This window comes from Stylophora pistillata, chromosome 4 (assembly GCF_964205215.1).
Source record: "Stylophora pistillata chromosome 4, jaStyPist1.2, whole genome shotgun sequence".
NCBI classification, from domain to species: domain Eukaryota; kingdom Metazoa; phylum Cnidaria; class Anthozoa; order Scleractinia; family Pocilloporidae; genus Stylophora; species Stylophora pistillata.
The window spans coordinates 35,858,698-35,880,144 of NC_142522.1; the positions used below are offsets into that span (position 1 = coordinate 35,858,698).

The 21,447-nt window shown below is 37.1% G+C and overlaps 3 protein-coding genes across 6 annotated transcripts in view; 2 read left to right on the top strand and 1 right to left on the bottom strand.

Annotated features, from left to right (window-relative positions):
• Positions 1–111: 111 nt before the first annotated feature.
• On the top strand, positions 112–4,964 carry LOC111327828 (inosine triphosphate pyrophosphatase). Its single transcript, XM_022932116.2, has 8 exons — positions 112–1,728; positions 2,202–2,259; positions 2,650–2,714; positions 2,896–2,969; positions 3,429–3,460; positions 3,922–4,037; positions 4,122–4,198; positions 4,687–4,964. Exons 1-8 carry the CDS (start codon positions 1,675–1,677, stop codon positions 4,823–4,825), a joined length of 615 nt encoding a protein of 204 aa, XP_022787851.1. The 5' UTR covers positions 112–1,674; the 3' UTR covers positions 4,826–4,964.
• A 577-nt stretch (positions 4,965–5,541) lies between these two features.
• LOC111327831 (uncharacterized) lies at positions 5,542–7,561 on the bottom strand. Its single transcript, XM_022932118.2, has 3 exons — positions 7,340–7,561; positions 7,100–7,190; positions 5,542–6,411 (listed from the first exon to the last, which is right to left on the bottom strand). The coding sequence occupies exons 1-3, from the start codon at positions 7,424–7,426 to the stop codon at positions 6,185–6,187; spliced, it is 405 nt and encodes a 134-aa protein (XP_022787853.1). The 5' UTR covers positions 7,427–7,561; the 3' UTR covers positions 5,542–6,184.
• Positions 7,562–7,593: 32 nt separating this feature from the next.
• LOC111327850 (DNA repair protein RAD50) overlaps positions 7,594–21,447 on the top strand; it is a 32,285-nt gene continuing 18,431 nt past the window's right edge. For 2 of the 4 annotated variants that reach the window (XR_015999949.1, XM_022932146.2), the window contains exons 1-21: positions 7,598–7,701; positions 9,063–9,261; positions 9,395–9,478; positions 10,104–10,205; positions 10,569–10,628; positions 10,806–10,847; positions 11,006–11,079; positions 11,350–11,409; positions 11,716–11,761; positions 12,261–12,329; positions 12,935–13,024; positions 13,146–13,206; positions 13,821–13,898; positions 14,713–14,789; positions 15,710–15,811; positions 16,767–16,836; positions 17,689–17,789; positions 18,435–18,539; positions 18,742–18,843; positions 19,563–19,774; positions 20,757–20,939. Coding sequence is in view for 3 of the 4 variants with exons in the window: in XM_022932146.2 (XP_022787881.1) it covers positions 9,139–9,261; positions 9,395–9,478; positions 10,104–10,205; positions 10,569–10,628; positions 10,806–10,847; positions 11,006–11,079; positions 11,350–11,409; positions 11,716–11,761; positions 12,261–12,329; positions 12,935–13,024; positions 13,146–13,206; positions 13,821–13,898; positions 14,713–14,789; positions 15,710–15,811; positions 16,767–16,836; positions 17,689–17,789; positions 18,435–18,539; positions 18,742–18,843; positions 19,563–19,774; positions 20,757–20,939 (1,841 nt within the window). In the remaining variant the exon portion in view is untranslated. Of the gene's footprint in view, positions 7,702–8,370; positions 8,416–9,062; positions 9,262–9,394; positions 9,479–10,103; positions 10,206–10,568; positions 10,629–10,805; positions 10,848–11,005; positions 11,080–11,349; positions 11,410–11,715; positions 11,762–12,260; positions 12,330–12,934; positions 13,025–13,145; positions 13,207–13,820; positions 13,899–14,712; positions 14,790–15,709; positions 15,812–16,766; positions 16,837–17,688; positions 17,790–18,434; positions 18,540–18,741; positions 18,844–19,562; positions 19,775–20,756; positions 20,940–21,447 lie in introns of all 4 variants that reach the window. The other 2 variants (XM_022932144.2, XM_022932143.2) reach the window with 2 other exon arrangements.

A 21,447-nucleotide genomic window follows, 5' to 3' on the forward strand; every position in this document is an offset into this window, starting at 1 on the left:
TGTGTAATGCAGTGATAGGCGACCCGTGTAACAAATCGTTTCTGTTGGTGGCTAATGGCATAATATGGCTTCCGGCAGTGGTTATCCTAGAAATTTTGATATATTCTCCCCCATGAGTGAACAATACGTATATTCTCCTTCAATACCGATACATCGACAATTTCTTAGGAAACAGGTGCTGAAAATAAAGAGGAATAACAACTGAGGATAAGCTTTAGATCCTTAGGACGGGGGGCGGATCTTGGGGGAGGGCGCAGGGGATGCGCACCCCCCACCCCTGAGATGACCTGTGGCTTTCTAATACAAGTGGTATTCTGCTATTACAATTTGTTTACGTCCGGACAATTTGTTTACGTCCGGTCACCAACCAGTTACGCCATTCTTTAGAGGTGCACCCCCACCTCAAAAATTCCTGGATCCGCCCATGCAGGAGCAACTGTACTGCACACCGTAAGGACAACAGACTGCACGCCCTAATAGTGAAAGGGCTAATTGATGACATATAAACTCGAGATCCACTCTAGCAAATTAACAATAAGCCACGAAAGTTTCCTTATGATTTTCTCGGAAGTACTTGCCGAGATTTTTCAGGCCCTGTACTTTGGTATTGTATCTTCATGTACTGAGCTGGTACATCACCACCTGATATCAATGGCTCATGCCTGACCCTTTTCTTTTTAAATATGTCACGATTTATAAATCACTCTTGTTCCTTAACTCATACTCTCTTGTTAGGTGGCGTTTCTATCTTTTCGTATCAAGAAATTATACTTTGTTTGTTATTATCACTATTATCTTTTGTTTTTTAAGCCTAAGGTGAACTTTGAGTGCTGCAAAAAAAATATATATTGCATACCGAGACTTAGCTCTCTCATTTTCTCTAAAGAAAAATCCAAAGATAAGATATACCTAAAACTTATAATAATTATCTCAGAACCACGGTAAGTTTATCACTTTTGTAAGGATCTTCATAGTTCATGATTAGCTGATTTCGGTTCTGTAATGAATCCCTTTCAAATGAAAGCGAGAGGTAACTAATTCTTATGAACTAACGATCCCATAACATTTTGCAAGCCAAGGATGTTCTATTTCTTCCAATGCAAATAGCCTACTTGGTTGGTAGTTTTATGTCCATCTCACCGTTCAAGTATGCGCGTTTTCCAATTTCGTCCCAAACCTCCACTGGCCTCACCGCTCATTGTCTTAGTGTGTATGTTGTAGTTCAATTTTACACTTGGTTCGAATTTTATTTTCGTTTGTTCTCGGTCATGTTAATGTATGATAATGAGTTTGAAACAAAGGAAAGTACAATTTGAACCAAGGATAAAATTGAACTACAACATATACAAAACCGTGAGCCTTGCAGGCTATAACTGGAAGTGTTTAGATATATCCTCGCGATAACGAAAGCTTCAGCTTCACTGATAATCGAAGGAAAATGCGATGTAACTGTGGAATTGTGATACTGCGGTGAAACTGATTCGGCCAATGAGATTTATCACTTTCCTATGGAACCGGGTGGGCGGGAGAGGTGATTGAAAGGGTACCGGTCCATTGAATGGACGCGTTTGTGTTAAAAGAGACCCTCATTGAAGGACTAGGGCTAGTGTGCAAAAGGCATTGGAAACGAATTGTTTATCCCGCCGCGCCAGGAGTATAGTAGTTATTAGGAAAATGTCGAGAAAATCGCTCGCATTTGTCACAGGAAATCAAAACAAGCTAAAAGAGGTAAGAATTAACTTGTTTTTCAGATAAGCATTGTTCATTGAGTCGCAGCTGATTTTGATCAGTCACCTACAAAAACAGCGTTTTCAGGCAGAGTGAATGTTATGGATTTCGACTTCTTTATTCTGGTCCCATCTCCTCATTCACTTTTGATAACCTCGATCTAATAAGAAATTAAATGGAAGGAAAAACTTTCACTCTATGTCTCGAATTATGTCATGAAATGGATCGATCATCTTTGAATGTACGCGCGTTCATTACTTTGATCAGGGCGCTTTGATCGAACCACTACCGCCATCTTAAATCATAGCGTGACACTTCGGTCACGTTATCAGTACTGGATGGGAATCGAGGCTTAGCAAAGTTGGCTTCCTGCTCAATCGGAGAAATTTTTATTTTTTTACTGTAAATTATGGGTAACATTAGCGGCTGTTGCTCTGATTCTGGCTCGATTTGTGTCTCTTTCATTTCCCTAGGTGGTTGCTATCTTAGGGGACTCATTTCCATGGAAAGTGGAGTCAAGAAATATTGATTGTAAGTGCGGTTACATACCGATTTTAGCTACCTCTCTGCAAGATAGTACAGTATGTAAGTTAACGCCTTCTTTGTGGTTGACCACGTGTGTGACACTGTCGTGGGCTTGTTATTGTTGTTATAACAGTATTTTTATTCCTAACGTATCTTCTAACAACCAGAATATCACAAGAGAGGTATTTGTACAAGTAAACAATTTTCCTCAGTTCCTTATCTATGAATGGGATGAAGAGCTGTACTTCCTGGTATACTCACCTTAGAAATTTTTGAGAACCTGTTTCAAATCCAAACACTAGGGAAACAAACCCATGATCAGATGACCTCTCAGTATATTACTTTCAGTTAATAAAGATGATATTTTTTACAAAAGCCATATCCATACTCCTGTAGTGCCTGAATTTCAAGGTGAGCCGGATGAGATATCTGAGGAGAAATGCAAAGTCGCTGCCAAAGAGGTCTGAGACATATTTAACTATCTCACTCTTTTACTGAATAATAACAAGAATTATGTTAATATCAAATTGTGACATGAATTCTGTTATGCATAGTCACTGATATTAAATTCACCCAAATTTGGGATGATGATGAAATAATCTATATTAATTGTGAGTCCTTATTATATATGCCTTTTGCTAGGTTGGAGGCCCAGTGATAGTTGAAGACACATGTTTATGTTTTACAGCTTTGGGAGGTCTCCCAGGACCTTATGTGTGAGTATAATTATAGTGAGAGTACTTCTTTAATTTGTAAACTCTGATGACTTGAATGGATGATATAACTATCAGCAGGGAAATATGTGCCACAGATACAACAGTTGTGTTTGAGCTAAGATGATTATGCCATTTTCACATTTTTAACTGTTTTTGTGAGGACTAACCTTCTGTTTTCTGAGAAGTGCCAATTGATAAGGGGGACATTGTGTTTCAACTATGAAAAGGCAGTCAAACTCCTTCCAATTCTTATCATGGTAGGAAGGAGAAACCCTAAAGAAGAAATCCATTCGTTGATTGCCATTAGTTCTTACTGTTGAGCCTTTGTATGTGTATGGTTAAAGGGAAGGTGGAGTTTAGAAGACAATAACTTTTTATTTATTTATTTTTTTTGCCAATTAACTGCAAAAGGGAATGATGTCAAAATAATTGAACTATACCTTTCTCACTTTCTTTTAGGAAGTGGTTCTTAAAGAAATTAGGACCTGAAGGTACTGTTAACTTATTTCTATGAAATTAGTATAATGGTTGAACAATAAATGACACCCAAATTCCAATTAAAACTAGCAAGATATTAATTTTTATTTTTGTCAGAATGTTGTTATGTTAATAATACTATTGCTGTTATATTGAGAAAATTTTCAACGAAATATTGATGTAAAGATGCACAAGAGCAGTGGAAAAAGAAAACTTAACGTGAATAAGTATGCCGGAAAAGAGGCCACAACTGATTAAGCTTGGAAAGAGAGGCTGCAATAATTGTAAACATACTCTGGCAAATTGTTTTTTCCTTTTAAAAAAATTCTTCTCATGCCCCTTGCTGACATTCTTTTATGTTAGACCCTACTCTCCAGCATTCTTGCCAAAGGCCCAGCATTTAAACCAATGCATTGAAAGCAACTCTAAGATATGGATCAATCTAATACTATTTTTCATGTTAAATCGAGTTTAGGTCTACACAGACTTCTTACAGGATGGGAGGACAAATCGGCATATGCACTTTGTACCTTTGCATATTCAACAGGAAACCTCAAGGACCCTGTTTTACTGTTTAGGGGAAAGACAATGGTATGTCTTGATAACTGACTTCCTTGAAGTTTCTAGTTACATGTATTGGTGAATTATAGTGTACATGTTATTTCATTCACATAGGGCAAAATTGTAGAACCCAGAGGTCCAAGGAATTTTGGATGGGATCCATGTTTTCAACCAGATGGCTTTAATGAGACGTAAGGTTCAGTAATTAAATTCGCTCAGTGGTCAGGTGTCATCAGAAGTAGACACCCTTTAATTTAATGAAATTAAATATGAAATTATCTACATGTAGCTGAATGTGTGGATTTTTATATCCTGACTTTGCCAAGAGTAAATGTACATTTTTCATTTAATGGGGGATTTTTTTTTCTTGGACAATGTTCTTCTCAGGAAACTTCATGATTGCATTAATACAAGGTGGTTGCCTGGCCCTTTATGACCAACTAGAGTGTGTGCCCTTTTTTAATTATTTCAGGACTTGTGAGTTTTTTAAAAATGACAGTGCCACTTAAATTTTATGTTGTCATTTTACCTCCTCAAGTGTTTAATATGATGTGACTGGTTCCATTCAATTTAATTGTTTGCAATGAAAACCATAATTATTGTAAAAAAATTATGGGGATTTAAGAGCACCCTTTGTCAAAGAGCATACATGTATGCTTATTTGATTCTTCTTGTTCAGATATGCAGAAATGCCATCAGAAACCAAAAATGAAATTTCACACAGAGGTAAAGCTCTGAAGGCTTTAAAAGAATACTTTGGAGAAGCAGGTGGAGAACCAGAACATAAAAAAGCAAGGAACCTTGACAAGGAAACATGATTATGAGTAGTGTCTTAAAAACGACAGAATCATAGATCATGGAGAATTTGGTGTACATTTCATTATTATTTTTAGTGTACATTTGGTTTATTATTAATTAAATAATAAAAATAAATTATCTTCTAAGCCTATGGGAAAACAGTCTGTCACAATGTTGTTTACTTCCAACTTCTTCTAACTGTCTATATGAGCCTGAATTTCATACAGGAAATGTTGAGCTGGAGGAGCATAGTTCACCGTGAGCAAGGGTTTCATTAAGGGCCAGACACCGGGCAAATTGACCGGTTGTGTGAGGACGGTTTTGCCCACCTGATTTGACGGTCTGGAGGAAAGTTTATCTTATAAAGAAGTTCAGTTCAAAGAGTTTTGCCCGCCTGTGAAAACCAGTTGCCCTTCTGCAGAAAACATTAATGAAGCCCCTGCATGAGAAGTGACTGCTCAGTTGAAGACAGTCCTCAACAGGAGGTGGCCTTAGGACTAATGACAGTCACTGCCACTGGCTTTTAAAAGCCCCTTTCAAGACTACCCCACCTGGATGTAAAGATATAATTTTGGAGATGTCTTCTTGAACCCTTTCTGCTTTATCAACCGAAGTAGCTTGATCTTCATCAAAACATCCTTTAGAGTAACCCTCTCATTTCCCTTTCCAAACCCACTGACAATGCCAATCTTAAACCTCAGGTTGATTACATTCAAAGTGAATTTCCTCTTCTTAATTTTACTGCAAAAAATCCTTCAATTTATTTGTAATCACTTTCAACATTATTAATGTACACATTAGGTGATTTGAGATTCCTCTTGAGGAAATATTTTTCAGATAATTTGTTCAATTTCATTTTTTTCAAAAATAGCAAGGTAATTTCTTCAAGAGGCCCCTTAGCTTAAATATTTCTCAACATCACTAATTAACTTTTGCCACATATTGCATTATTTCATACTGTGAGGTTTGCAATAAAACGATAGACTTCTCTGATAAATGTTCTCATTTTTGCATTTTTGTTCTTGTAAATAATTTACTCACTGGGTCTATCTAAAGTAGTGTTCATAGAGATTAATAGAGAATTGTGACATTCCTTCTAATTAAATTATGAATAAAATAATTAAATTACTAAAAAATCCACCAGACAAGTATTTCATCCAGCAATAAAAATGCATTCATCTTTGAGATATCCAGGGCTCGACACTAACTTTTCAACTTACTTAAGCCAAGTGGTTTGTGACATCTTAGATGTTAGTAACGACAATTTCAGTTTGTTCACTAGCCAAACCGGCTAGTGGAGAAAAAAAAAAAACCACTAGTCTGTGTCTAGTTGGCTACCGTTAGTGTCAAGCCCTGATATCTATGTTAAAAAGTTAATTTCACCATTTTGGAACCCATCCACATCCAGTGCATAACTTAATGTCTTCATCATGAAGACTGTTACAGTTCTTTTGCCTTTCATTGACCTCAGCGGGGAGGTTTACATGAGTGGCATCACAGAATGGTGGATTCTTGGTGTGTTTACAGTTACAGATAGAGTAGATTCTTTGGGGATGATCTGGAACCTTCCATTTTAGGGACTTGAAACCAGTCTTTTTGTGAGCTCCTTAAAAAAAAAATATTTTGTAACAAATAAATAAAAATAAAATAGATGATGAAAATAAAAGATTGCACCATCAATGTTAATTCACTCCATTAGTTTAATTGCATGTCTCAACCCTCACTACTATGATCTCAATAGTAATTCTCCTAACTGTCTGCCATACAGTTCTTATAATGTCAAATTGGAGAATTTGGTGTTGGAACAACTAATGATCTCTTTATTTATATTTTTCTTTATTCAAAACACTTTTTCGCTTTAATTTGTATTAATATTGCTGGCAGAAATTCTGACCTGGTCACTCAAGGGAGTAAATGGTTTAAAGAACAAAAATTTGTTCACTTGAAGTCACTCAGTAATCATTAAGTAATGATCAGGTGGAGTTTTTCTTAGAAATTTAAGTGAGGATAAATGTAAATGAATGTAGAATGCTTCTCCAAACCCTAGCACCTTGCATTTTTTCAGAAAATATTTATTTTCCCTATTATGTTCTAGACTTGAATAACATAAATAGGTCTTAGAAAATTTGTCACGCCATACAGTTAAAAGTTTATCCAATTTCTGACCACAAGGCATAAACTGTTAAAATGATCTTGAATATTGCCTACATGTAGACCCATCAACAGTTGATAGCCTTCAAAAAGGAGTTTTGTTAAGCCCTGAACCGTCAGTTCCCTCTTTTGAACCAACTTACCATCGCACCACGGCTGCTTCTTGCTCAGACCACATGTACACCACTTCATGGTTTTTCCAGGTTCTAAGTCTTCCACATTGCAGGGTCCATACTTTTCATTAAAAGAAAGGTCCAAATAAATTTTTAGTTGAAAATATATGAAGCAGTAGTTCCCTTTTACAGAGAGATATTAGACTAGAAAGTTAAGTATACGTATATATTAAGTAGATTTTTATAAATGATGGATTATTGAACTAGTACCATTGCAACCGCTGGACAGAGGTTTGCATAGTTTGCCGTCTTCTTTTCCGTAGTGGAAGGAGCACCGTCAAAAGATAGCCGGTCCATTCTCAGAAACTAACTAGATCTTGACAGAGAAGAGAAAAAAAAAAAAAAAAAAAAAACTGACATAGAAATTCAGAGTTTTAGGGTTTTAAATTTGTTTTAAAACTCTGTGCAAGCCGGTACCAGTGCAAGCTTTGTAACCAGTCAAACCAGTCATTGCTTAGTTACCACGCCTTTCAAGGGATTTGTTTTAAAATGGCGGGAGAATCCGCGCAGTATATCTAGATAGAGGCCATTTGTTTTGTTCTCTACGTAACCAGCCACCGCAGTAAGCAAAGGTATCATTTATTTGCTACTTAAAAAACAAAAATTTGTGGTAGTTGTTGTCTTTAGTGGGCGATCTTAAACGTACAATCGATTTGGAGACGCACAGCGACTACGAATCAGCTGAATAATTTGCGAATCCAATGATAAATCTATTCCTGGTCCAAAAAAATCAGCTGTTTCTCTCTTTCAGCACGAAATAATGTTTTGGTGTTTTCAATAACATTACTTTACATCCTATTCTCTGCCTAATGCGCTTTGTATGTCTGCAATGAAACTTTGAGGTGAAAAAGTCATTTAGCAGCTAATTTGAAATGTCCTCGTTCTTCGACTGCAGGCAACCCTAGCCTGTCGGTCGATCGACGTAGTTGTGGGAATATATACGTGAAAATTTTAGTCAGTGAGAAAGGAAACAAACGAAATTAGGAATAAAATGACGGAATAGTCTGTTCGTCTGTCAAATCCAAGTTTGCGCGTGTTACTTGTTTAATTTTGTTACCAAAGCGGAAAATCATTGCTGCATGCATGTTGAGGCAATTTCTGTCATGAGCAGAGGGGATATAGGTCTACCTGTAGTGAACGTATTACTTGCCATGGGTGAGATAGAGATTGAAATATTGGGAATGATTTTGAATCTGACCTCTTGTATAGTTCAATCCAATTTAAACTTGGTCATTTCACAGGGATGTAGCTAAAGTTTTTAACAGGTGGGAATCTAGCAACGATAGGTGGGTATTTGAGTATTGGTATTTTTAATCATTATTTCCTATACATGAGGTACAAATACCGCTGGCCATTGAGCCTGCAAAATGGACAATCCTTTCCATTCAGGTAAGACAGCAATGAAGGTATAACCAAATGAAATAAATAAATAAAAATCTTCTGAAAACATTTAAAAACATTGTGGAGAAAGAAGTTGTGCTTTACAGCTGGAAAAATCGGGTTCATAACTGGGTAATTTTCCCAGCTTGCGGCTATTATCTACATCCCTGTTTCATAATACTCCTGAAGGTTATGTGACATGTGGTGGGCCTTTTGGGAGGTGGAACTGTGGGGGTGTGGAGGTGGCTTAATACTACAGAAAATGTAAACTGATTCTAGGAGTTAGAGTGGTCCTTCATAGGATTGTTGTTCATAACGGGGCTGACAATTTTAAATTTCAAGTCCAGGATGAGGTTGTCATTATTTCTCTGCTGGTGAATTCCTTTCAGGTTTTCAAAATGTCACTCAATACTACCAACAACAGTTCTTTTCAAGATTAGCCTTATTTATACAATCAGTTATTTATTACTGCATGATTTGATCACTTCTAAGATTTTACATATATTTAAGAAACTTGTTCATTTTATAGTAAGCAGACTTTCATCGATTTTAGGCTCAACTGCTGTTAGATAACTTGGTACAGCTCTGCACTCATAACCCTGGTTTGGCGCAAACGTCCGTTTGACAAAATGTCATCTTTGGAGAAGATGAGGATCCAGGGAATCCGTAGTTATTCCCATATGGAACCCAGTGTTATTGAGTTTCAGAAGCCTTTAACTTTGATTGTTGGACCCAATGGAGCTGGAAAGACGGTAACTTTCTTGAAGTAAATCAGCTATAAATGATCTAATGGAAATGAAGCTAGCAGTGGTTCTTCATATAATGCACATGATACCTTCCTGATTTAGCTTTTCATAATACTTTCTGCTGTCTTATATTTTATAGTCTGTTATAGAATGCCTGAATTACATGGCCACAGGAGATATGCCTCCAGGTGGCAAACAAAGTTTATTTGTTCATGATCCCAAGGTAATGTATTTAACCTTTGTTTTTGTGTGATGGGTGCAATTAACAGAAAACTGTCCACACATCTAGAAGAACGCTATTACTGATTAGAAGGACAATTGTCTAGCTGATTGGATTCGGAGTATATCTACACTCGTAGTCACTTTTACTGCTCAGATCGTTTTGGGTGGCTTTTGTTGGATATTAAACATGAACTTGATCACCTTCTCAAAGCCCTTTTTCATTTGAATGTTACATGATTGATATAATTAAACATTATATAATAATAATAATAATAATAATAATATACGTTAATTGAGGCTCCCCCATAAGGGCTTTTTCAGTAGTTTTAACTAATTGCTTAAAAATCCCCACTGGCTGGAGGCAACCAGTGGGCCATTTACAGAGTGTAGCCGAGGAGTTGAACTAGGGGCAACCGAGAACAAATCCAGTGAGTGGTAGGGTGGAGGACTTAAACCTGGGACACCAGATTTCAATTCCAGCACCCTTACCACTCGGCCACGCCGCCTCAGCTTTCTTATATAGTTTTCCATAATATATTGATTGGTAGACCTGTCAAAACATATTGCCTTCTAAAATGCCCACCTTAAAGAGTTTTCATGATGCAATTTTTGTCCTCCTAACTAAGGTTGCAGGTGAACAGGAAGTACGTGGGCAAATAAAGTTGAAATTCAAGGATGTTACTGGTAGTCCTATTGTTGTAACACGTACATTGGTTTCAGAACAAAGAGTATGTACTATTAAAATATTAATCAGCATTACCAGGGCTTGACACTAACGGTAACCCACTAGCCACTGATTAGTAGAAATTCAGTTTTGGCTAGTGGTTTTCAATTTCCGCCAGTCAGTTTGGCCAGTAAACAAACTGACATTGTCGTAACATCTAAGATGTCACAAGCCACTTGGCTAGTAAGTTGAAAAGTTAGTGTTGAGCCCTGATTACACAAGTTTGAAGATTTTAAAATTATGATCTTCTCAAACAGTTTTGAGTTTGTGGATAGAGAGACAGGTAGTTATTGATACACACAATGCCATTGCTGGCATTTAAAGTTGCCTGGTGTCATGAAATCAAGCATTTGTTTTTTCATAATAGGGCAAAAAGGTTGTAACAAGGACAATGGAAGGAAATGTCTTGAGGGAGGTCCACGGAGAGGTAATGTACACTGAACTCCCTGGGAAATTTTATACTTGAATTCTTAGTGTTTGCAATTCCTTCATTGATCAAAAAAAAGTTGCAAAAAAAAGTTTCTTTAATTTGAAATTAACACTCAGTGAATTTTCGTACAATGGTGAAAAACATCTTTTAATTGTCTTTGATTTATTGTTTCAGAGACGCAGTTTGAGTTCAAAGTGTGCTGATATCAACAGAGAGGTAAACACACACATGTAAATGTACGTAACCATTCTTGATGTTTTGTATTTTATGGTAAGTTACAGTAACTAGATAGTTGTAGTTCATTTTCTCAATTATAATAAATGATAACTAGTTCTGTGTAGCCTGCATGAATTTTTTTGTATGTTTTTTTCCAGATGATTTCATTTCTTGGAGTATCTAAAGCAGTGTTGGATAATGTGATTTTTTGCCATCAAGAGGAATCTAACTGGTAGGTAATTGACATAAGGTTTTATTAAGCACCTCAGTTTACCAGTCTGAGAACTTAATTTTTAAATGATAGCTTTTACACTTGTTGTATTACACTGTTTTGCATTTTCATATTAGCTAAAGCTTATGAATGATTTTATTGCCAATTGATGTTAATAAGTATGTGCATGTTGTGATTAACTGAACTTATTCCTATATATTTTCCCTATTATTGGACAAGAGTCTAATTACTGATTAGGAAAACATGAAAATGTATTTTTCTTAATTACAGGCCACTTAGTGAAGGAAAAGTGCTCAAACAAAAATTTGATGAAATCTTTGCTGCCACAAGGTATACATGATTACCATACATTACATTTTAAATACGTGTACCTCATATGGCTGAATATGTTTTTAAGGTTGAAGTGTTTGCTCATCCACAGGGTAGCTTAATTACTGAATGTATAAATGTACTTACAGTAAATGAAAACATAGTAAGTGTCTTGTAGCAAGTTAATTTACTTTTAAATATAAGTATTGGAATTTTCTTACAATGCTAAGTCTGTTAATTTTAATATTTTCTGGAAAGGCAATCGAATAAGGAGGTATTAATTAGAGAAAATGATTTTTATTTTTGTTTAATCTACATGTTTATTAGATACATAAAGGCTTTGGAGGCAATTAGAAAATTTCAAAAAGAACAGGTTAGTTTGTTTCCTATGGATAAGGGCCATTCCAACAAAACAACAGTTAACAATACATATATACCACTAACAGTCCGTTGATACACCACTGATACTCTTGACCGATATGCTGCTGACAGTATACTGACCAAGTATTGCCTGATCATGGCAACTGGGGGTTTACCAACTTGAATGACATGGTGATTGACAGTTGGTCAACATATCATCTGAGTATCGACTGGCACTCAGGAGACATGTTGACCAATACTTTTGGTTGATACTCAGTTGGCAGATGCCTTGAGTATACCTGATGTGCAAAATAATGTAAAATGCAACCTTGATTCTCACTGACTACCTTTGCTTGCCCTTTTTGGTTCTCCTGTTATTTCAAAACTATACATTCAGTCATGTGGAAGTGAATTTCTGGTAGATCACATACAAAGGAAACTAGATAGCCAATTTTACACCTGTTACACATACTGGAAGAATTCTTGGTGTTTGTATAATTATTCACCTACAGGTTCAAACTGTGAAAGAATATTCCATAGAGCTTGCTCATTTAAAAGCAAATAAAGACAAGGCAGACCAGGTATTAACTCTATTTTTCAAATTTTATTTATTTTTATTGTGCAACAAAGTTTGAGATGTTTTAGTGTATACACAGGACATAGTTATTGGTCTATTTCATCTGAATCTGAGGCTTTCTTTTTGTTTTGTTTTTTTCAGTTTCTTAATATATTTGTGTAAATTCTGTGGCATTATCTTGTCACTTTTACAGAATCATCTTCTTGTTTTCATTATTAGCCACCATAACCTACTTATCAGCATTTTGGGTATTACTATACTGTCTCAATTGTGCTACAGTCTGCCTTTGCTAGCCAATCACGTTTGAACCTTTGACTGCCCCCCCCCAAGAGTGATTAGAATCTAATTTCTCCTTACAGTGTCACCCCTGAATCAAACACAAAAATCACAAGAATAAAGGAGATGATCACTAACTATTATAGCACTTGATGTATATAGATATATTGATTCTAAAACAAATTCTCCTTGTGAACTCCTTAGGAAATGTGTTTAGAATGGTATAGAGAATATACATACCGATGTTGGGATCTGAAGGGTTAATTACATTGGTTTAGTTTTGATTTCACCTTTGTCTTGTTAAAATAACCTGATGTTTCCTGATTTTCATAGATTGAAGTTGAGATGAACGAAAGCCAAGGAAAGATTGCAGCCACTAAAGATACAGTCAGGGAGCTGAATACAAAACTTGAACCAGTGGAGGTAATTTAGGCTGAATTTGTGCACATCCTCTTTACTTATTGCACAGTGGTTATTCATCCATAGGTAGCCAATTCAACTGTTAGCTTCTTAGGAAATCTGTGTTTTTATTTTTCTGTTGTAGCTGAGGTTAACTGAACTGGCAGTAATTGCTGATGATGTATTTGAATTAGAGAAAAAAGTTGGTAGGTACTGTCTCATGTTGAACTTCTGTGGAATATTCTATTTGTGAGTTACTGGATATAATTATTACCAAGCCTTCCAAAGACAACTAATTAATTATGATTAAGACTCTTCATTCAGCAATAACATGGCCATTCATAAGAGTTTAAGCTACTTAAATTTTTTATTCAGAGGGTAGAACTGGTTCTCAAAAAAGCTGGGCTCTCTTAGAAGGGGTGGAGACTTAGGGGAATTTGACTGCATGTGCTTCTGTGAAACTCAGAAAAAGGTGAACCCTAGAAGTATAATTATGCTTTTCTGGAATGTGAATATTTCATGATAATTAAGCCAATCAGGTATGAGAAATCTTAACTGTGTGCAGGACGTAACACTTTAAATTGTTAGTTTGCTTGGCAGTATATGTACTCATCTCTCGTGTGATACTGGTAGGTAAAAAGTTAATAAACTTTCCTGGGTGACATACTTTAGAAATTCATGATTTTCTCTAATTTTGACTGTAAAAGGCCCACATTTTTGCCTCAAATATATTCTGGTTGATGAAAATTATTTAAAATAAATGACATGTGCATGTACATTGTACCTGAAATGCTTGAAATTTTCTTGTTTGTATTTCTAGAGTCGTTGTCAACAGAAAAGAAGCAGTTATCCAAAGTAGAGATAGACCTGCAAGACAAGATCACTAACCCCTTTGATGGTACTCTCTGATTAACTCTTAACTCCCCTACATCTACATGCATATTCTCCACACTTCTCCATACGTATTCTAAGCTGCTAATGAGGAGAATTCGTTTAACAATCAAGACCTTCTTTAGTTGGTGATCATTTCCGTTATTCTCCTGACCTGAATGTGTGATTCAGGGGTGATATGGTAAGGAGAAATTAGATGCTGGTCACCCTCACTGGTCAAAGGATTAAGGAGGGGGGGGCCTTGGGATTTTCGGTTTTGCGGTTTTGACTGTTTTTTGGATCGGTTTTTGGGCCAAAAAGGTTCGGTTTTTCGGTTTTGATGTTCAGAGCGGTTTGCGGATTTTACGTGTTTTTGCTTTCGGTTTTCGGTTTTCACGAAAACTCTGATGCGGTTTTCGGTTTTTCCTTTTTGACCCCTTTAAAGGTGAAAATGTAGCGGTTTTGTCAGGTTTGCATGCGGTTTTCGGTTTTGCTTCCATTTTTCGTCGGTTTTTCGGTTTTGGAGGTTTTTTTCTTCGGTTTTGCGGTTTCCCAGAGGCCCCAGTGCCCCCCTCATTAAGAGGAGCTATTCGATTAAAAGAGTTATTCAAGAATAACAATATTACTGTTACCTTACATTAATAGTTTACCGTGAAATTCAGCTATACGGGAATCTTGCCACATCACACGTTGCAATTTTTTGTCGTAATGCTAAATTATGAAATTGGTAAGGGTTATTTCAAGTGCTGTCTACATCTACATCTACATCTACATAATTTATTTGCAAAGTCTTATGAGGACATTCAGCAAATTCCATGTTTCATCACCTAACAATCCCACAGGTTCTGTGGAAGAGCTACACAAGATTTTTTCTGAATTTCAAAGTCGAGTCTTGGAGAAGGAGGAAACCTTAAGAGAGGTAAATCAGCTTGTGAAATGTGAAAAGGATACATTATCGTAATTTGTCAATGATTGTCATTTGCATAGTGGTAAGCTCTTGGAAAAACGTTTTTTTCCTGCGCGATGCAATAGATACATGATGATGCCGTTTTCTATACGAAGTTTAATCGTTTACAAGTCTCACGGTGTACTAGGTCACTGCGGATGTGGCTCCCAAAGTTTTGACTCTTTAGTGCGAGCCTTCTTCAGGCCATGAGGTTGACTGGGTATGCGTCACCTTACAAAACTGTTCCCATCAGCTGTGATTGGTCGGAATTCCAACGCTGTTATCGATATTTCAAGGAAACTTTCCCTCAGCGGACCGCTGTCACACTGCTCTTATGCTGTTGTGTCGTTTGATCGTCGGCATTCAGCCTTCTAGGATTTCTATTCCACTGTCCCTGTTGATGTTGTCAGGGTGAAATGTCAAGTGAGTCGCCTTTTCACCCTGCGTGGGTAGAAATGAAAATTATCATCAATAAAATTTACTTCGTTCCAGAACGGGCGGTGTATTCATCATGATGGAATGCCGTAACTGTTTTTACGAAAGGATGGTACCGTTTGGCATGGAATTATCCTCGTGTATTTGTCCGTAACAATTTGCTGTTTCCCAAAACTCTTAGTTTTCCTTGAGCATCGCTTTCGGAAAAAATTTTATTTTTCATAATGTCACGATTTGTTATAATGTCCGCAAATAAATATGGAAGCATACTTTCAAACCAATTGGAGACTTTTGTTCATTTTTCATGGACTGGAATACTGTTGAATTATGGGGAATACCGTTGAATTTTAGAACTCTGCACACGATTTTGTTTCCAGCGGGCATGTAGACGGCAAAAGCCACTACAAGAAACATACTATGACAAATGAATTGTATTTGATAATCATAATTTCTTTAAGAATGAAGGAAAACTACACAAATTGGGAAAAGATCAGCAAGTACTGAGCGATAAACGCAACAAGTTATTTTTGGATCATGGAAAACTTGAGCAGGAATCAAAGGTGAGTAGAGAACTGAACTACTCACATGTATAATGTATGTGACATTAGTGGATCTTGTATGTGGGCATGACCAATTTTTGCCAAATGCGCTAATCCTCTACTTCGTTAAGGGTAGTTTTCATCTAAAGAAGCACAAACAAACGTTAAAAAATACAGTCGATTTTCTCCACAGCTGCACCTTCCCTTCAATATCCCGCTTTGTGTTACCTTCACGGACGGTCCATTTCCTTGCTTCTTTTTTTTTTTGCCCTCTCTTTATAGGCCACCTCTTGGAAGCAGCATGTAACAGCCCCTAAAGTGTCCCAGATGCCAAAATAAGCTCTCAAAAGTTGTCAGTTAACTACTGACTGATTCATAGCAGAATGTTTGATAACTATCTCAAGCAGACGAAGCCCTTTCAGCTTTATTCAGTTCTACTTCCTTATGACAGCCACCTCTCTACATCGACCGCTTTCCCTTGTCCCTTAAGTGATTGTTTTGGGAGAGTTGAATGTTAGGAGAAGCAATAAGCGAGAAACGATGAGGTGTCGGCTGATAATTATCCACCTCCCCCCCCCCCCCTATGAGATGCTTGTCCACCAAATGCAAGAAAACTGAAAAGTAACAGTCGTGACGAAAAACTGGACGTAATTTAATTTTAATTTTAATTTAGTCCATTTTCACTGCATTAAGTTTTGCAGTGGGGAAGGACTAGAAAGGAACATAGGAACCATTCGTGCTAGTCCACCCTCCCACCCATCCCACCACAGGGGAGGACATCCATCACACAGTAATCTCGTGTGTGGGAAATTAACGTCTCCTACCCCAACCCTGCAGGAGACGGGACCTCCATTTATTCGTCCCTATCTGAAAAGACTAGAATATCTAACCATTTCTTGATGTTATAGAAAGGCAGCAAATTCTTCTCAATTATTTTAAGACCCTGAGTGTTGGGTTTGCATTATTTATTTTACAGAGGCATGAGGCGAATCTAATGGATAGAAATCAGACCATTGTAAAGATTGCTGAGGATTATGGCTTAAAAGGTAAAGTACTGAACACTTTTTATACATTGTGTTTGTGTAATGAATCCATGAACTTCATCCGAGAATATCAGGTTTTTATTTTAAAAAAGTGATTAGGTATGATTTTTGCAACCTCAGTGTCTCAAGTATTTTTACTTGGGTCAGACTTCAAGCACCGGGCTGAATTCTTAGCAGCTACCCAATGTCTTGTGTTCGTGAGCAAAGCTCTTAACACTTACAGTGCCTCTTTCTAGTTAAAATATTAAATGGGTGCTGGGAAACTGTCACTGAAATCTATCGAGATGCTGAGGGGTACATTTCATGCACCAGGACATCCCACCCAGAAGCCAGAAGGGGAAGCAATACATATATCTTATTAACCAAGCGCGAGGGCCTTACTGGGAGAATATCGGCCTGAGGTCTTGACAGTACGGACCGAGCGCAGCGAGGTCCGGACAAAAAAAGACCGAGGGCCGATATTCTTCCAGTACGGTCCCGAGCAAGCTTGGTTAATAAAATATTTATTATACGACTGAAGTTCAAAGGGACACAAGTGCGGTATCATTCGGGACCCCTCGGGACAGTGCCCGGTCCAATACTGAGAGAATATTGACCGGCAATAGAGCATTTTGATTGGTTGATTTTAGTTATTGGCCCTCTGACTGCCCGAGTCGTGTAATAATGATTAATACTTCTCAAAATAACAGAGCTAATCTTCGAAGGAGTATACAAGCTTGCATACGTTAATGATTTTTTCTTGTTTCTGTTCAACTTTCTTTTTTTTAGGCAAATTTTGCCTTCACAGTCTTGTAGTCTACACGTTTGGTAATCTAACGCTGAATGTTAATTCAACTATATTCGGATTTTTTAAAGGTTACGACAAAGGCCCTTTTTCGGAGGACAGAGTTGATCAGTTCATCGGTGAAATGAAGAAGAAATTCCAGGATGTTGTTGAAAACGCAAAGCGTCAAAAAGTAAGGAACTGGTCTCGTGAAAGAGGAAAGTAAACTTTAGTCTTACACTGGTAACACTTCTCAAGTTGTCGATGACGCTGATTTTAAAATTCTTTGTGCTCAGGATTGCCTACAAAGTCAAAACTCAAAGACGATGCTTCAACTGTTTTATATACGACTAGCGTGAAAATAAGACAAAACAATAAAACAACAATATCTTAAAAAAACTGACACCCGTAACGATACAAACCCATGCCAGCAAAGTTTGTTGGTTTTTTTTTTGTGTTTTGTTTTTTGTTTTTAGTTTTTTGTTTGTTTGTTTGTTTGTTTTTTGTGGTGCGCTACTCTACCAACTGAGCTACTGCAAAGACCTCATCTCTGAGCCAGACCATATATTACAGAAGGTTCATATTTTACTATTGTTCTGTATGCCAGTGAAAAATGTTTTTTTTCGTCTGGTCCGAGTGTGGGACTAAGAAAGATTCAGAGTGCTCGTAAGAGCTAAATCGTTGAGTGAAGAACAATTTCTAAACATTTTTCACGATCGCGGAACAGACTTAAAGGAAATGCCGAATCTCAATTGAACTCTTCGACGTTTCTCTTGTTTTGCTCGTCTGTAGTTCCCCCTAGTGATATTTTGATTGATTTGTTTTTGTACATTCGCAGCAAGTATTTGACGAGAGCTTGAACAAAGCACAGGCGAAGCTGGATGATGTTAAGAAAAGTCAAGCCCAATGTGAGGAAACCATTCGACTCAAGACCAAACTCATGGTAACAAAGCATTTTCAGCAGAACGTTTTTTTATCCGTACACAAAAGATCACTCTGCATGACCAACTGACATCTTCGGGTTCAAACCATGAATATTTCAAGTTTTTAGGTTTATTGTGTGTCTACCTCTGACTTCCTCCTTTTTGTGTTTGCTGTTGATATATTTTCTACTCTCTTATTCAATACTTATCTTGCATTAACAGAGAGAAAACCAACAGAAACTGAGACAAATCGGCCAGGAATTGAGTAACGTGGATGCTTCAGCAAACAGACTGAAGTCATTAGAGGAAGAACTGCAGAGGGGGGTACGTTGGTTACGAGAAGCTTGATACTATAGCAGGAGTATTAAGTGGCATTGTACTACGAGGTCACCCTGTATTAAGCGGTCATCATGTATTATTAGGTGGTCGGTTTTGAAACTCCCAAAATTTTTATTCTTGAATTACTGAAATTTTCTCCTTTATTTAGCGGTGTGGGTCACCCTTTACTAAGTCCCAACGGAAATGTTTGTATTGTCCTTCACCTGTATTGAACGGTCACTAACAGCGGTACCATTCAAATAAAACCAAGAATAGTCTTTTAAGTCAAAGTTAATCCATATTTATCTCTAGAAATCAATGTTGGTGGTATTTTCTAGTGAGCTTTTTGTACATTAAGCGGTCAATTATGGCATAAAACTAGGTTTTTTATCGTTTCTTCATAATACCCTTCAATTCTATTCTATGGAACTTGTACTTAGCGGTCAACCTGTATTGGGCAGTCTCCACGTCATTCCCCGTGGGTGACCGATTAATACAGGGTTAATTGTATTTATTCAGACATTTGGGCTTCGTCCACACTACACGGAGTTTTTCTAAACACTTACCTCCCCCCCCCCCCTCTCCCTTTTTCTCTTCCTTGTTCAAACAAATGAAGAAAACCATCGGAGTTTACGAAGATTTCATTGTCAGTATATAATTTTGATACTTGAAGGGAATCCGAAAGAAAATAAGAGGCTCATTAGGAAATATTTTGTAACTTCCAGGAAAGGGATCTGCAAGGTGCGCAAGAAAGCGGCAACGTGGATGAGTTGAGTAAAGACATAGATAAATTGCAGACTGAAAAGCGCAAGGTTGATAACGAACTGCGTCAGTTACGGGAGGAACAGCAGGCTATGCACATGCAGTCTACTACACAAGCTAAACTGGACATGCTGTCTAAGGAGAAAAACGACAAAGAAGACGCTATACAGAAAATGTAAGAGTTACGAACACCAAAGAACTAATGATAGTGATGATAGATCCATGTCGCATTAGCTCGTAACAAAAATGTAGCTTTTTTTCGTTAAAGGACGAATTTGGTTTCCCATTCATGGAATCGAAATTTGGCGTCCAATTTGAATTACCATTGTTTTGGACTTACTAGCCTCGTCTTCACTTTGAAACACAAAAGGATTATCACATGTGTGAGAGGCTAGTAAGTCCAGAACAATGGCAATTCAAATTGGTAATTTGGTAATTTATTTAAAGTCAATTGCATAGGGGTGGTTGCCCAGATCTCCCGAGCCAGAGGCTCATGACAGAAGTGATTGACAGAGAAAATATAAAAAGCATTATATATATACAATATTAAAAAAAAGTTTATTCGATAATAAATATAATATATAATGTAATGAGTTGATGCGATTTATATAGTGGTGACATGCTGAGAATAATCGTTGGAAATGATAAATATCAATTTGAACAATTGTTGCATTGGCAACCGGAAAAATCGAGCTGGCTAATTGATCTACGAAAAATGGACACATTTTCAGCAGACTTTGCAGACGAAGGTAACTGATTCCAAATTCGAGATATACTATGTGAAAAAGAGTTGTGCATGAATTGAGTACTGTAAGGTTTCTGTTCAACATTATGGCCTCTGTTACGTAAATTATAAATTAGAATGCGGGGCTTAAAAAAATTACTAATGTAATTTGGGCCATTTTTCTTGAAAAACTTTGGCTGGAATAGCATTTTTTTATATAATTTTTCCATCTGAAATTAGTTTTAGGACTTTCATCTATTTTTCCTTCATTTTTGCTCTTAGCTGCGACGCTCGAAATCGCTCGAAACTTCTGCTGGATTGATTAATAGATAATTTTTTTTGCAATGCAAATGAATTTTGTGACTTGTTCCTTTTCTCTCCAACCCGCAAAGTTCGAGATTAAACTGCTTTTACTTTGCCTTTTATTTTGAAGCATGGATCGCCATGAAGAAGACCTGAAATCGACGTTTGGTGCACTGGGCATTTCAGAGAGCCTTTACCTGAGACTGCAAGAACATCTGAGGACGAAAGAGAGAGAACTGAAAGAATCCAGAAACAATTTGCAGAAATTGAACCAGCAGCTTTCTGCAACAGAAACGCGTAAAAGGATGATTTTGTAAGTATTGATTGCATTGATGTCATGGGGCACTACGTGTAAAATACCAAGAGTAATCTGGGAATGCATTCGCCATTGCTTGGGTTCTATTTCACTGCGATGCGTGATTGGTCAAGAAAATTCGTGCCGCTGTTTCAACAAATCAGGTGCAAAAATGAACCAATTACGGCTTGGTAAACTACATTTTCCCCGCGCTTCAAGTTCATTTTATTGCTTTGAGCACTTATTGGCTCTTTGTGATGTAGGTTTTGTTCTAATTGGTTGTTGTGCTTTATTTGGTTTTTGATTGTAGTACACTCAATCGTCATGCGCTATAAGCGACGTCGACCGAAGAGTTTCTTGTTACTTTTGTTTCCTCTTTTACGAATGGTCAACGATAGCTTGGCCAATGCTCGTCATTGGCCACATTTCAGAATCGGGTAATAGCATAGGAAGTTTAATCTAACACTAAAAAAGATCTCTTCCCTTCTGTCAATAGTTGGGTAATCATTTAGTCGAGATAACGTAT

Coding starts and splice junctions, on each gene's coding strand:
- LOC111327828 (XM_022932116.2), top strand. CDS start 1,675: ATGTCGAGAAAATCGCTCGCATTTGTCACAGGAAATCAAAACAAGCTA. Junction 2,260..2,649: donor GGAGTCAAGAAATATTGATT/GTAAGTGCGGTT, acceptor ATACTCCTGTAG/TGCCTGAATTTCAAGGTGAG. Junction 4,038..4,121: donor TGTTTAGGGGAAAGACAATG/GTATGTCTTGAT, acceptor TCATTCACATAG/GGCAAAATTGTAGAACCCAG.
- LOC111327831 (XM_022932118.2), bottom strand. CDS start 7,426: ATGGACCGGCTATCTTTTGACGGTGCTCCTTCCACTACGGAAAAGAAG. Junction 7,191..7,339: donor TCTGTCCAGCGGTTGCAATG/GTACTAGTTCAA, acceptor TTTAATGAAAAG/TATGGACCCTGCAATGTGGA. Junction 6,412..7,099: donor GAAGCAGCCGTGGTGCGATG/GTAAGTTGGTTC, acceptor TTTTTTTTTAAG/GAGCTCACAAAAAGACTGGT.